Genomic DNA, 14,509 nt, shown 5'->3' with positions numbered 1-14,509 from the left:
ACAAGAACAATTCATTTTAAAAATTGTTTGGGTTTCAATCACTCTTAATTACTCATCTAAACAATATTTTAAGACGTCGTTTGTTGCATTCTTTGACACCAAAAGACACAAGGATCAAAAAAAAAAAAAATCTGTATTAGTAGTTTCTGTGGAATGGCCCTTAAATCTTACAGTAATGGTCTCTATGGTTACCCATACAGAAACATAAACTTCGTAAGAGACAAATAACTGATAACCTTTGGTAAATGGATATTTTTTATGTTGAATCACAAAGTCAACCACTTCACTGATTGATTAAGTCTGTAAATGTGAGAAGGATTGGGGTTTCTAACATGACGTCTTCAGTGTGTGATGTGCAGTGGTTGTGGACTTCAAGTCATTGAAAGTGATGCATGTGAACTCTCATTCCAGTAATTACGAGGGAAACTACGTATTTAAAAAAAAAAAAACAATGTCCTGTAACTATTATTCTCCCGCTTTTACTGAATGTGATTAATTTCATTTTTCAATTCAGTCAGTTTTGCCCTACACAGAAAAGACGGTCGTTGATGGAAAGATATGTACTTATACAGATGTGCACATACAGGTTCATGATTGCATGACGAGATGCGGACAGGCGACAAGCAGAGACTGCAGAAGTTTCTTTAACAAAAAAAAAAAAATGAGTGCCTATAATTTAATGAATTCACACAATAGCTTTGTTTTTGAATGTTCTTGTTTATGTTTTTTTTAATTTTCATGTGCCAACTGTCATAATTTGCCAATTTTGTTCGCTTCAGGGTCTTTGCATTTCTTTGCTCGATTTTAGTTGGTGTATTATTATTATTATTATAATTTTTTTTTTTTTTTTTGATTTTGTAATTGCTTTAATAATAACATTTATATTTGCTTTTTGAAGAAAAAAAAAAAAGTGTATAAACACGCCTTGATATTTATGACTAAATGCTCTGAGCTGATAAAAGAGGCTTTTTATTTATTGAACAAAGAGGTGCCCCAGCGTGACGAGAGACAGAATAAGAGGGATGTTTAAAGCGTGGTGGGCTTGAATGCGCAGTCATTCCTCACCAGTGACGAAGATTGTCCCGACTTTTCTATCTCCTCTAACGTAATGCTTTGGTTCCCTGTGTTGATTCACATTTCAAATAAAAGATGAAAATTTGACCTTTCTCTCTCTCTCTCTCTTTGTGTTTTGTCTGTGTGGAGTCACCGCATACAACAAAGAATGAAAAGAGCGCTATGTACGTCTGAAAACGTACTTTTAAAATGACTGCCCCTTCTGAAACTGTGTACTAACCTTCCTGCGTCGGATCTGAGCGAAGTATTTCCTGATCATTTGTGTTGTACTTCAGAATCAAAGCTTTACCATCATTTCATTTGCAGTATTTTTCATTTTTATTAGAATTGTTTTAGATTGAATTAAATTCATCATTTTTACCAAGTGAATATTTTTTTTTTCATTTTTTTCAATATTGTTATATCTTAAAATGTTGTCATTTTCAATATTTTATCATGTCAGTACTTTTTTTTTTTTTAAGCCTGTCCAAAACAATGCCGTATCAGCGCAGTCTAATCTCCAGTACAGACTGAATAGTTAATAATTCCCCTCCTTACACGTCATCTTCTCTCATCTTCCCTTCTTCAACTTAGCCCCTCTGCGCTACTGCTTCCCATAATCACGTTCATTCTCGAAACCCTCTCCTGCTCTTTTCCCTCTCTCACTTCTCTTATTGTGTTCTTCACATCTTTGTCTTCTGGTGTCTTCTCTTCTCTTTGATTTCCTTCCCTCATCACTCTGTCAGGCCCAGCTCTGTGCGCGTGAGTGTCACGATCTTCCTGTCCCGCCGGCTCTCGGGTGATGCGCACTTCACGTCAGCCGCATCTGCTTTTCTCTTCAGCCAATCCCAAAGATACTCAATCTCAGCATCACAGTGCCATAGGTTAAGGCTCAGCTCTACTGAACTTACTCCTGTGTCTAAGGTCCCAGGGGCAAGAAAACGCAAGGCGTTCTCACTAATGTCCAGATATTCAAGACGTTTCAGCCCATGGAAGACATTGGCAGGAAGACTCTTCAATTTGTTATTCTGAAGGAACAGATGCGTTATATTTGTAGAGTGGCTAAAAGCCGAAGCATCCAGGGACTGAAGTTTGTTCTCATCCAGATGCAGTCTCTCCAGACTAGATAGAGGACTTAGGGTTCCTAGTGGGAGCTCCTCTATTTGGTTCTGAGAAAGGTGCAGGGTGACCAGGTGTCGAAGATTCTGTAGCAGGACCACAGGTGCCTTCCTAAGGCTGTTCCCTGATAGGTCCAGCCATGTCAGATTACTGTTTTTTGGAAGCCAGTCTGCGTGGGTTATGGTGAGGAGGTTATCTTTGAGCACAAGGTTGAGGAGGGGTGCATGGTGGAACACACGTGGGGGTAGTTCTTTTAGCTGGTTACCTGAGAGGATCATACCGGTCAGTTGGAATGAAGCAGTCACACAAACTCTCCTATAAACACACAATCACACACACACGTGCATGCCCACACATACACAGCTCCAGAAATTCACTCACCTGTGAGGTCTAAAGTGTGTAGATGAGGCAGTCCCATCAGCAGATCTTCAGGCAGACTGCTTAGTTTGTTCCCAGGCAGATGGAGCTCTTGTAGGAGAGGTATAGCTCTGAGGTCATGCCCAGTGATGGCACTTAGGTTGGTGTACTGGATGGTCAGGGAAGTGGTGTTACCTGGAAGGCTCTCTCCGGGGAAACGATCCATTGTAGGCTGGTGACAGACAACCTCAACAGTTTTGTTGCTGATGTGGCACGAACACTCTTTTGGGCACGAGAGGGCGCCATAGCAACTGAAGACCACCGCCGTCGTGAGCGTGAGGAAGAGCTTTGCGTTCATCGTCAGTGCACTGTGAGCGCGAGAGTAAAAATGATACATTTTTATATCTCCTGGCTAAATTTTAGTTAAATCGCCCGAACCTCTAGTACTTCTTCTACATCGACCTTTTTGGTCTAGATATGTTCAGGAAAATGGAAAATTCACAGTATGCGAAAAAGGTACGGAAAAGCAACTTTCGTATTCACAAAGAATGAATATTACTGAGCAGAATTCAAAATATCTTACACGCAAAAATACATTGGGATACTTATTCAACGACACCGTTTTACTAGATCAAACCAGAACTGCCAAGTCAAACTGAATGAAATACTATTATGTGCTACCATGCAACGTCCTATATTCCACTTTTACCAGAACCAGGGTCATGTGAAGTCATTCGAGTAAAATTTCAAAAACTCACCGTGCGTCTTAATAAAAGGCCTCTAAGCTCAGTTGTGGACCCTCAGGGTTTTTCGGTCTACCTATTAGTTCTCACTTTTATAAAGAAGTGGTACGATCATTAGTTTGTCATTTCAACACTCTTTACTGGAAAACACTGCGGAATATCCGTCATGAGCAAACAATTAGGCAATGCCCTTTCAGGCGCCGACCCGATCACCAGCTAAGTGACTGAGAGAGAGAGAGAGAGAGAGAGAGAGAGAGAGAGAGAATATACATCCGTGATCAACCTTTTTTTCGGCTAAAACAATCTTACTTTTATTACTTTTACGCACAACTAGTACCAATTTGAACTCGTTTAACACGTTTTTCAGCCTACACTTTCTATGAAACAACGATAATGATAAAAAAAAAATGTTCTGCTGACGCACAAAATAGATTCTACAAGTAATGAACATTCAACGCCAGGCAACACGACACCACACAAAGACACTTTAACAGGATGGATCGATATTTGTAAATCATTGACGTTCATTTTGCATTTGTGTAACTCCGTGTTCCTCGCACAACGTTCAGGGGATACATTAGTCACTATTTGAGAATGATTATAAATTGTGTCCCTGAATGTGTTCGAACAAACTGTCTCAACAAAAATCGCAACAAAAAGAAAAATATTTCGAATCAACAATATTAAAATGTGGAGATGCTTGTGTGTCAGGTCACAATTTGTTCTTATATTGAAGTTGCGCAGCATTTGTTTATCAGGCTGGTAGACTGCTTTGTAAATAAGGTATTTGGTACTCGCATACCGTACATTTTACGCATGATTGTGTTCATGGAGTGCACAAAACGCATTCGCTCATACTGCACAAAACTCAAATCTATAGCGATGATAGCAAGGAATCTATGTGATCCCAAGCAATGTAGACGGCAGTGCAGCTTTAAGTCAAATTAATGACCAAATTGCTATCATTAAAAAGGCCCGATAGAGACCACAGGTCATAGAATAGAGTGTAATGTGAAGTAGTGTTTTCCCGGAACATGGATGATTGAAATTTATTCAATTCAAGAATTTGTCTCAACAGAATTGTTGAAGAAATGACAACTTCAACAGGTACAATCCCACATACATACCGGTGAACAGTGGATAAATATGAGCTAGTCAACCCATCTCACTAAACACGCGCGCGCGCAAGGAGAGAGCAGGATGGATCTACAAGGGCACACATTTACCCTGAGGTATAAGAATGAAAATAGCTGCGGACATAAAAGATGAAATGCACTCGGAGCATAAGCACTATAAAAGCCAACAGAGTTGTATTTGACTACTCAACCACGACGACGCATCACTGAACACCAACCCCCTATCTATCCAGATTCAGACGAGCGATATAAAGCATAAATACATAACTAACTAAATAAATAAACAGAATCTAACAAGAGAGGATGGTGTAGACTCACTCAAATGTGATGAAAAGCCGGTCGTGGTTTATTAAATGTTGCCAAACTCGACCACTCTTCAGAAGAAAACATCAATGTGAATGAGTCGCGATTTTAAAGGGGAACCCTTCGAACACTTCTTGATTTTAACTTTTAATTTAAAACGAGTTACATTTTATTTTATTTTAAAAGATAGTACGCAGACAATAGATGATTAAAACGCAACTGCTGTCAAGGCGTATTTTCTCTTAATCAGAGATTTGAGGTGAGCGTGGAAGTGCGCTGCGCACTAGTCAGAAGATGGTAATCAATCCTGTTTTAATGCTCTAGGGGACAACAGTCAAGGGACTGTAAGCAGATTTGCATCTCTGTCTTTCTTGACTATAAATTGCGAATGACATAAAGCGAGCCAATCCACAGTGCGTCCCACTGGGTCTGTCTTAAAGTGCGCGACAGTGGCACCCCCCACTCAGTGCTCCAAGCTCTGGAGTCTCCAGTGTCCCTCCGTCATTGGTGGCAGAGGAAGATGACGATGCGCCGCTGAGGGAACTCGTTTCTACACCGCAGACCAGAAGCACTGGAGGGCACACACGGATTCTGACAACGGTCTTTGAAACCTCAGCACCCGGGAAACGCGATGGAAAACTCAAGTGTCCTCACAAACGACGCATCAGCCACGGCGCTGATACCGTTCCTGAACTTCACGGAAGAAGACATGAACATTACTCAGGTCCCGGACAGAGTCCAAGAGGATCTCACCATTGCCGGGTTACGCGTCACTGTAGACCCAGTCTCACTGCTGGCCAGTACGTTCAGGACTGAGTTAACGCCCGCCAGGTTGTTAGTGAGTCCTCTGCCTTCCAAGTCACCTGCACCCGCTCACCTTGTCGTGGCATTTTGGGACTCGCCCTTAAGCCACGGCATCAATGTGTTCGTGGGATTTATCCTATGTTTCACTATGTTAGGGCTCGGCTGCACGGTGGAGGTAAGTCAGTTGGGCGAGCATATTCGCAGGCCTATTGGGGTTCTCCTCGCATTGGTGTGCCAGTTCGTTATCATGCCACTGGTGGCGTTCCTGCTGGCATTGGCCTTCTCCCTTAATGACGTGGCCGCAATAGCGGTGCTGCTGTGTGGATGCTGCCCTGGGGGAAACCTGTCCAATATTATGTCACTGCTCGTCAACGGGGAAATGAATCTTAGGTATGACGAACTCATAATTCTCCAGCTGTCGTATTAATTAAGACAAATGAACTCCCCGAGTTCACTCCTAATTCCCACATCGGTGGTGTCCAGTGCTCAAGCACATTTCATATCGGAAAAGTAAAAAGTATGAAAAAAGTATTTTTCATTGAGCTCATGTGTACCTAGAAAGTAATAACGTAAACCGCTTTGTTCAACGTCATATTTCAATTGACTGAAATGTACTATCTTGTCATTAGATACTTTAAAATGATATTAAAAGTATGTATCACAGGCTCTTTATGCTGAACTCTTGTGTGAAGAGGATATGTCTTCGAGATGCATGCGGCTGTAAGTGCCCTTTTTGTTTGCAGCATCATCATGACCATCTCCTCCACGATTCTGGCATTAGTACTCATGCCGCTGTGTCTGTGGATGTATAGCCGAGCATGGATTAACACTCCTGTGGTTAACCTGATGCCCTTCGGCGCGATCATACTCTGTCTCTGCAGCACGCTCATTCCCATTGGCCTCGGAGTAGCACTTCGATACCGCTATACACGTATAGCGGACATCGTCCTCAAGGTATGTAGGGAAGTTTGGGCAAGGCAGGTTCCAAGTCCTAAAAGTGGATGACGTTGTGGCTTGATTGACTGACTGATAGACTCATTACACTTCTTTGATACTTCGTCCTGCCAATTCTATTCACCCCTTTCCTGACAATTAGACAATCATTTAACAGTTTCTGTGGTATATAATATTGTACTTTGAGGTAAACACGGGACTATATGTATATAGCAAATCTGATATTAAGTTCATTCAGGGGAATGAGTAATGTGATGGGACAACTTAAACAATTTTGAGCATCATGCTTCTCGTTTGCAACAATTAAAGATTATTAATAAATAACAACAATAAATCATTGTTGCCACAAAAGAAAGTAAATGATGAGAGATTTAAGTGTTTTGCACCGATCCAGTGTAGACTGTATATCGTCACTGCAGTGACGTAAATGTTCGTTGTCTGGACTTCGAGCGGAAATTATAACCCTCAGGATAGTGTTCCGTCATATATATGCTTTCTCTCTTTTCAGGAAAGCTTATCTTAAAACAGCTCAAGAAGGGTACTATAACGACAGAGATAAAAAGCAGGAACAATAAAGCAGTGGAGAAATGAATGGGTGTGGTGCAGAGCAGCCTAATGCATCAGGGGAAGAGAGAGGCACATTAATAGGAGCACATAAAAGTGAGCAGCATTGTGACTGTTTAGCAGTGCTTTCAGCTTTTGTCCTCTGATACATGGTTTCAAGCAAATACAAATGTCCTTCACCTGCAAGTTTTCCAAAGGTATAAGCACTTAACATAATATAACATGTTCCTGTACAAGGAGGAATATCTAGAGTTACTTGTAGTCCAACATAATTTTTCCCCCAAAACACTTAACGCAGTGAAAAAGCCACTCGCTTTTGTAGGTTTGACCCCGACTCATGTGAAAGACAATACTAAACTTCAGGACAACAGTATTACTAAGTTAATCCTTAGTATTACCAAAGTTACAAATCAGTGATTTTAAACAGAATGTCAGGAGATGGTCTCATCAGCACCATTTATTTTTGGCAGTGGCATAGTACAGGGATCAAGTCTGGCTTCAGTTCTACTTTCTATTTTCATGTTTTTTATGACTGATTTGCTTCACACAGCCAAGAGAACCACGTTTGGGAGTAATAATTACAGAGCTATATTTTATGTGTCTAGGATTACTCTCTTCCAAACCAAGAGGAATTAGGAGTAATTGGTATATTTAAAAAATCACCTGAATCTCTGAAAATGATTCTTTAGCTGACTATGCTAATGATTTCCTCTGTGTCATAGGGCACCATGTACAAAGCAGAAAGGGAAACCAGGATGTAGCATATACTTAAGGCAGTGCGAGGCATTTAAATATTCTGTATAATTGAAAATTGAATCAGATGCTTGGCTTCAAGTAAGCAAATCAATGACAGTCCTCATCGGTGACATGCTAGTTGCCACACATCTGCAGGGATGCATGTCAGTTTCTATGCCTTGTTGTGCAATAGCCATTTCAGAATGTAATTCAGGTTTGTATTTAACCTAAACATGTCTAACACAAATTTACTGCAGACCAAGCTGTGTGCTGTTTCAAAATATGGCACAGTAAGAGATGTACATATGTAATATTGCATGATCAGTGAACACTTCCTGGTAGATGCTAATCTCTGGAGTGTCAGACCAAATGACATCATAATTGTACATGATAAGTTCAGGTACAGTCATAGCACAGTCATTCAGAAATGAGTGAAGAAATCATTACAGGGTCTACTACACATTTGGGACCATTTAAAATTTAGAGATTACTTTGATTTTGGTAACTGTCCGCCAAATATCATATTAACATGACATACACACTCATCTTAAAAAAAAAGATGGAACTGAATTTCATCTGCAAGACTGATTTAAAAGTTTGCCCTCAGCACAAACCATAATTGAAGCCATCTCTGTCTATATGTATCAGTCACTTTACCAACATATTACACCAGTTACTCCCTCCAAACTTTAATATGCCTTATGATTACAGAAATATATTTATCAATGACAATATGGCATCCTTTTAAAATGATGATTAAATAGATGCCAAAAAGACCCCAGCAGGATCATTTGAGTTGCTCCGTAAAACAAATTCAAAATCAGTCACACAGTAACTGAGAAGTACATCTGTGTGTTATTTGTTTCCCATCCAGGTGTCTCTGTGGTCGCTGCTCGTCACACTGGTGATGCTCTTCATCATGACCGGAGCTATGCTGGGCCCTGAGCTCCTGGCCACCATCCCTCCGTCCGTCTATCTGGTGGCTGTCCTGATGCCTCTTGCTGGCTACGCCGCCGGCTATGGCTTAGCGACGCTCTTTGATCTTCCCCCCAACAGCAGGAGGACTGTCTCCTTGGAAACAGGATGCCAAAATGTGCAGCTGTGTACGGCAATTCTGAAGCTGGCATTCCCTCCTCAGCTCATGGGTGGAATGTACATGTTTCCCCTGCTCTACGCGCTATTCCAAGCCGCTGAGGCTGGAATCTTTATTCTGGTGTACAGGATGTACAGGAAAGAGGTTCTGCATAAACAAGATCTTGCGGAGGACGATGATGAAACAAATATTACCTACAAAACTCTAAAGGAGGAGGACGTTGGATTTGACACCGCTTACGGTTCAGTAACTGTGAGCGACCCGAACTCCATTAGGTTAGAATCTTGTGGAGGAGGGGTTCCTACACCAGTATAGTGGGCAGTGGTGAGAATAAGACTTTAACCATGGACAGAAGTCTGTGCAATACGTACTTGACATCCTGCATTATTCATGACATCACTGTTGAAATATGACTAATGAATGCAGCAAACGACTAACCAGTTCAGATCAAGGGAGGGCCGAGAAATTAAAATATAATTCAACTCCAGATCAACTAACATGTCTAAAGGCTTTTTCTCCATTTCAAACAAATTGAAATAAGTATGTTCTCCATCTTAAACAGCCTGCCATTTGGTCAAATATGAATTCGATAAACTAATGAATTAACAGTTGAGGAGACAGGCTACTGGAGGAAGAGTGTGCATGTAGCTCATTAAATTGTGAATATCCGCTCCACTCTAACGTCCACTCCAAAACAGTCCTCAGGTCCTTTTCCATTAGCCTGTCTTGCAGGTCTGTAAGGACTGGGTTAGAGCAAGAAGTGTAACTTGAGGTGAATGGCTACGGACAGAATAGACAGAATAGATGTTAATCGACAGAAAACTGCATAAGCGCTTGATATATTATTTCAGACTATCTGGTAGATCGTGCCCAAAAAGCTGGTGCAAGGACCCGGCTATCTTTTTATTTGTAAATCCACAATTATGTCAAGAATACTGCATGAGTGAATTTCAGCATTCGTATCATTGGGTTGTAATGAAAAAAAGAAAGAATTGTTATGACGCAATCAGAGAGAAACTAAGATTAGAGTCGAGGGGGATTTAAAATACTGTGATCATGAATTAAACAAAATATGCAATTATGATCTCTCAGCAAAGTGTACAAAACATGTAATGTGTCTGTCAAAAGTTTACTGAAGTACAAAGGCTACGCATAAATAAATATATTGCAAACTCACGATTTGTCTTTGATGGTCGCGCTATTCATTCAAAAATGTGAGTATACTCGAATTTCCGATTGGGACCCAATTGCGCACCTGATTCCAATTACTTGTCATTGTGTTTCGGCGGGCTACTTAAATTGTTACAAGAAGCTTTGTAATTTGGCTAAGCAAAAAATGGCTATGTATGGAGATGAGTCACTCGACAACTACCTTTATTCATCCTACAATCCTTATTCATCTTACAACCCTTACTCTTACAGGTGTCCAAAGCTTAAGAGCTGGCGACAAAAGAATTATCTAGTCAGTTATGGCGACGGGGAGACTTACTTTGATAACTATCATCGGGCGCAGCTGAAATCCATCCTTTCACAGATCAACCCGAATCTAACACCCAGACTACGGAAGGCCAACACCAAGGATGTCGGTGTCCAAGTGAACCCTAAGACTGACGCCTCCGTCCAGTGCTCCCTTGGACCGAGGACTCTTTTGGCCCGAAAGCGTGACGCCCTGCGGAAGAGAAGGCAGGAGGTTCAGACACCCGGGAGTCCCGTCAGTGGTAGTGTGCGGTATCCGCGTACGTTGGCTGTGTACTCTCCTATTGCGTCCAGGCGACTTGCTTCTTTCCTCGAGGAAGACAAAGGCGCATCGGACCGTGCGTCGGGCGATAAACCTGATACTGTGGAGAAGGGAAAGGACGACGCAGGGGAGGCATCGTTAGAGGACCAAAGCGCAAGTAAAACGAAAGAAAAGCTTAGTTCGGAGAGGGATGTCGATAAAAAGGACCAGTCTAGTACAACTGACGAGAAAAAAGACGAGATTGCGAAAAATGACCGAAGCGACTCAAAATCGAAGGCTCAAATAAAATTCCAGGTGAGACGTCTGTCCTGACACTCATTTGAAAGATGGTTCATGGGAAGCTGTGAATGCTGCACATTCAGTGGCGTGGCATTGTTGGGGTTTCTGGGTTTTTCTTTATTTCTAACCACCACTTGTTGCGAATCCCCAGTTCCTGGAGCAAAAGTATGGGTATTACCACTGCCGTGATTGCAATCTGCGGTGGGAGAGCGCTTATGTATGGTGTGTACAGGGAACAAACAAGGTATAAAGTGTTGAGGTTTATGGTTTAGGATGTTTACCGACAGCTTTGGATTATTTAATATAACTTGTTTCCTGTAGGTGTATTTCAAACAGTTTTGCAGAACGTGTCAGAAAGCATTCAACCCATATCGTGTGGAGGACATTACCTGCCAGGTAAGTGTCGTATTGAGGGGAGGTGAAAACCCAAAGATGCATTCGTTTTAACTTCCCCCTCATGTAACCAAGAATGAGGAATTATTGATGCTAAACTGCCACAGTAGGAAGAATGTACCGTTTTCATGTAAATATAACGGCACTGATTACCTATAGGAGCACCACTTGAGTTATTAGGGAGGCATCGGTTGGGTCATGTTCCACTGTAAACTTTCTGATCTCGCAGACCTGCAGAAAAGCTCGCTGCACGTGCCCGGTGACCTCACGCCATGTGGACCCTAAACGGCCTCACCGTCAAGATTTGTGCGGGCGCTGCAAAGGCAAACGGCTTTCATGCGACAGCACGTTTAGCTTTAAGTATATCATATAGTATCATCTCAGATACGGAACACCAGATACGGGCAGCATGAATACTCCAGTCTGGAACAGCCCCGATGAATCTGTTCAGAAGCAGTTATGGAGAGGAGCAGATGAGTTGTGATTTCATTGTTTCTGTTTTTGTTGCCTTTGTTTGCATCAGTGAAGGTGGCTTCAGCAAAAGTTTCCTTCGACAGTGAATTAAAAATGGCAATTACCAGCACTGTTGATCTTGTCTATTTTCTTTGACCCTGCAGCTGAATCATCTTTTGCCGTAACTGCTGGGAGATTCACGGAATTGACTTTTTAATTCTCCCCCCCCCCCCCCCCGAATTGTGATCTGTCCAGACATAAAACCGAGGCGAACACTTGCATGGTAGTTAAAGCTAAGGCTTATTCTCCCACTGGGAGCTTTTAGGATGTCACATTGGGCTCTCAGTTGGTGAACCTTGGATGAACTTTAGGGTTATGAAATGCAGTGGTACCAATAAGGATTTGATGGTTTTTAATAACTAAGTATTCTGGGGAAGTGGATAGTATCTCAGATCTTGATTTATTCATAACCTGGTAAATATTGATGGGGCTCTCTAATTTCCGTTTTAATAGCACTAATAACCTAATCTGGCTGTTTTTCCACAACACGCTATTTCAGAGTCAGCTGTCTGGAAGTGTGATTATGGTTTAACATGGTAATACACTGTAGCTCAGGAAAGAAGAAACAGTTTGAGAGCTGACAGATGACATGTCACAGGTGAAGGTTAAACAAAGTGAAGGCGTGAATGAGGACTGCTAGTCATTGCATCTGGGCTACAGAGACACACATTACATATCAAGTACTGAAGGATGGCCGGAATGTGGCCATATTCATTCCTATTCAGACCATTCTCAAATGCTTAACAGAATTTGTCAGCACACACAATACCAATCATAACTCCCTGTGCTAGAAAAGAGAATAACAGTAGTACCTCAGTCACTGAGTGACCATATAGTGAATATAATTACCCATTCTACATATACACCTTATGTTCTTCATCTTCCAGTGCCTGTTTGGATTGAAATGAGAAGCTAATTTGGTTTTGGTAATTATAGCCCATTACAGTGAAATTAGTCATGTGTGGACCAGATGTTGATTGGTAATCACTGAGTTTAGAGTGTGTCTGTGATTCTCAGCCATTCTCCACACTAGCATTTTCAGTGAGATTTAAAGTGACGGGAAAAGGTGCATGCTTTGTTCAGTGGAGCAAGCAGGATGTTCCAGTGACAATGACTTCTTACTGACCCAAAAGATTATCCCATCTTCACTCGATTCAAAAATCTCCATTCAAGCCTCACTGCACACATCAGGTAGCCAGTGGACTATAGAGCTGAGCAGACCAGACCAAAGCCTTGAAAGAAATCATTTTCCTCAGTGCAAAAGTGTGAAAATGTAGAGTGTCATCGATTTCTCATAGAATTCTTTCTGGTATAGTAAAAGGTTCATATCATGAGCCAGGTATACTGAAGTTTTGTGTTGTCTGTAATCTTGTAAACATCTGCTAGTTTACCACTGGTGGCACCTTTAAGGAGAACAGTCTGCATGTTAATAATGAACACTGGCCATAACAAACATATTAATAAGTATCCAGCCTCTTAGCCTTATTCAGTTCATGGAAACTAAGCTACATATTGTACCTTACAGGAAGGCAAGGAGTGCCAGACACAGAGACTAGGTGTGTAGAATCCCATGGTTTACATCCTGTTTTACTCGTGATCCACTCCAGCCCAAAGAACGAAGCAGGGGGCGTGTCTATGATAAGGTTTTTTTTTTTTTATTTATCAGGACAAGGGATGACTGGTAAGTGAGATGACAAGAAAAGGAAAAACAAAACAAAAATGAGAAACATCCAGAAAAGAAAAATATGGGATAATGCACCTCTAAATAAAAACTATATTTTCCAGGTAAATAATATATCCATATATCCATTAAATAATTAAGAACAGCATTCAAAATGTATCAGACAAGCAACAGAAGAGTTCTGTGTGGAATGAATACAGTGATCTTTTTTTTTTTTCTTTTTTCTTTTTTTAAATGTGCCATGACAAATTTTATGGTCCTCCAATTCGTTCATTTAACGTTCCACCAACGCTTTCCAGACATCGCTTTGCATCCTGCAGTTAAGCAAGCAAAGCACAGTGCCTTTCAGAAGCACAGCAGAACCGACATGGCCGCAGTTTCTTCTCAGAGCATAGAGCTAAAATACACCATCAGTGCAGCCCTGAGTCTAGGAATAAGACAGAGCCAACATGGATGAACACTAACCCCACTGTCCCCACACAAAGGGGCTTTGGCATGGCCTATGCCAGGGAATTAGAGCCAAGATGGACAAACACAGACCCCAGCTTCCACAAATAAGGGGACTTTAACATAGCCCATGCTGAGGAGTTAGTGCCAACATGGAGATCACAGTGGAGTTATAGGAATGCATATGGCCACGCTTGACTGGGCAGTGGCAAACTACCAGGAGAAAGAGAAGAGTAAGAAGGAGCAGTCGATTTAAAATTACCTCTAACAACTGCCCAAGTGGCCTTAATCAGGGTTATCCTTTTGGGAGATGTTGAAGTTTGGGTAATGTATAATTAAGGTGGGTTATTAGTGACTGTTACATCTGATCTCGATTCTTTTTTTTTGTTTTGTTTTTTTTGTTTTTGCATTAGCTTCATACTCTATTTTGATTGAACAGTGCATTACACAAATGTACAAGGGAAAAATACTGCTTTTACACTATACATTTTCTAAAATATATACAGAGTAAAATAAGTTATTGATATTTCCATAATGAGTTGCAGCCGGTCTGCACTTATATGTGCATTTCAATGTGTTTGTGTGTGTGTGTGTGTG

The 14,509-nt window shown here is 41.3% G+C and overlaps 3 protein-coding genes across 4 annotated transcripts; 2 read left to right on the top strand and 1 right to left on the bottom strand.

Moving 5' to 3' along the window:
• Positions 1–953: 953 nt before the first annotated feature.
• Positions 954–3,455, bottom strand: si:dkey-90m5.4 (leucine-rich alpha-2-glycoprotein). The gene is made up of 3 exons (XM_030772607.1): positions 3,288–3,455; positions 2,554–2,897; positions 954–2,437 (listed from the first exon to the last, which is right to left on the bottom strand). Exons 2-3 carry the CDS (start codon positions 2,885–2,887, stop codon positions 1,788–1,790), a joined length of 984 nt encoding a protein of 327 aa, XP_030628467.1. The 5' UTR covers positions 2,888–2,897; positions 3,288–3,455; the 3' UTR covers positions 954–1,787.
• slc10a4 (solute carrier family 10 member 4) lies at positions 2,353–9,270 on the top strand. Of its 2 annotated transcripts, none has more exons than XM_030772606.1 (3): positions 2,353–2,381; positions 6,259–6,469; positions 8,643–9,270. In XM_030772606.1, exons 1-3 carry the CDS (start codon positions 2,353–2,355, stop codon positions 9,174–9,176), a joined length of 774 nt encoding a protein of 257 aa, XP_030628466.1. In that variant the 3' UTR covers positions 9,177–9,270. The 2 variants fall into 2 exon arrangements, with proteins under 2 accessions (XP_030628466.1, XP_030628465.1); XM_030772605.1 differs by lacking the exon at positions 2,353–2,381 and adding an exon at positions 5,649–5,905.
• Positions 9,271–10,197: 927 nt separating this feature from the next.
• On the top strand, positions 10,198–11,644 carry zar1 (zygote arrest 1). The gene is made up of 4 exons (XM_030772839.1): positions 10,198–10,893; positions 11,030–11,122; positions 11,200–11,274; positions 11,501–11,644. Exons 1-4 carry the CDS (start codon positions 10,198–10,200, stop codon positions 11,642–11,644), a joined length of 1,008 nt encoding a protein of 335 aa, XP_030628699.1.
• Positions 11,645–14,509: the final 2,865 nt, after the last annotated feature.

Source organism: Chanos chanos, chromosome 4 (genome assembly GCF_902362185.1).
Source record: "Chanos chanos chromosome 4, fChaCha1.1, whole genome shotgun sequence".
Taxonomy (NCBI): domain Eukaryota; kingdom Metazoa; phylum Chordata; class Actinopteri; order Gonorynchiformes; family Chanidae; genus Chanos; species Chanos chanos.
This window is presented reverse-complemented; position numbering and strand designations above follow the sequence as displayed.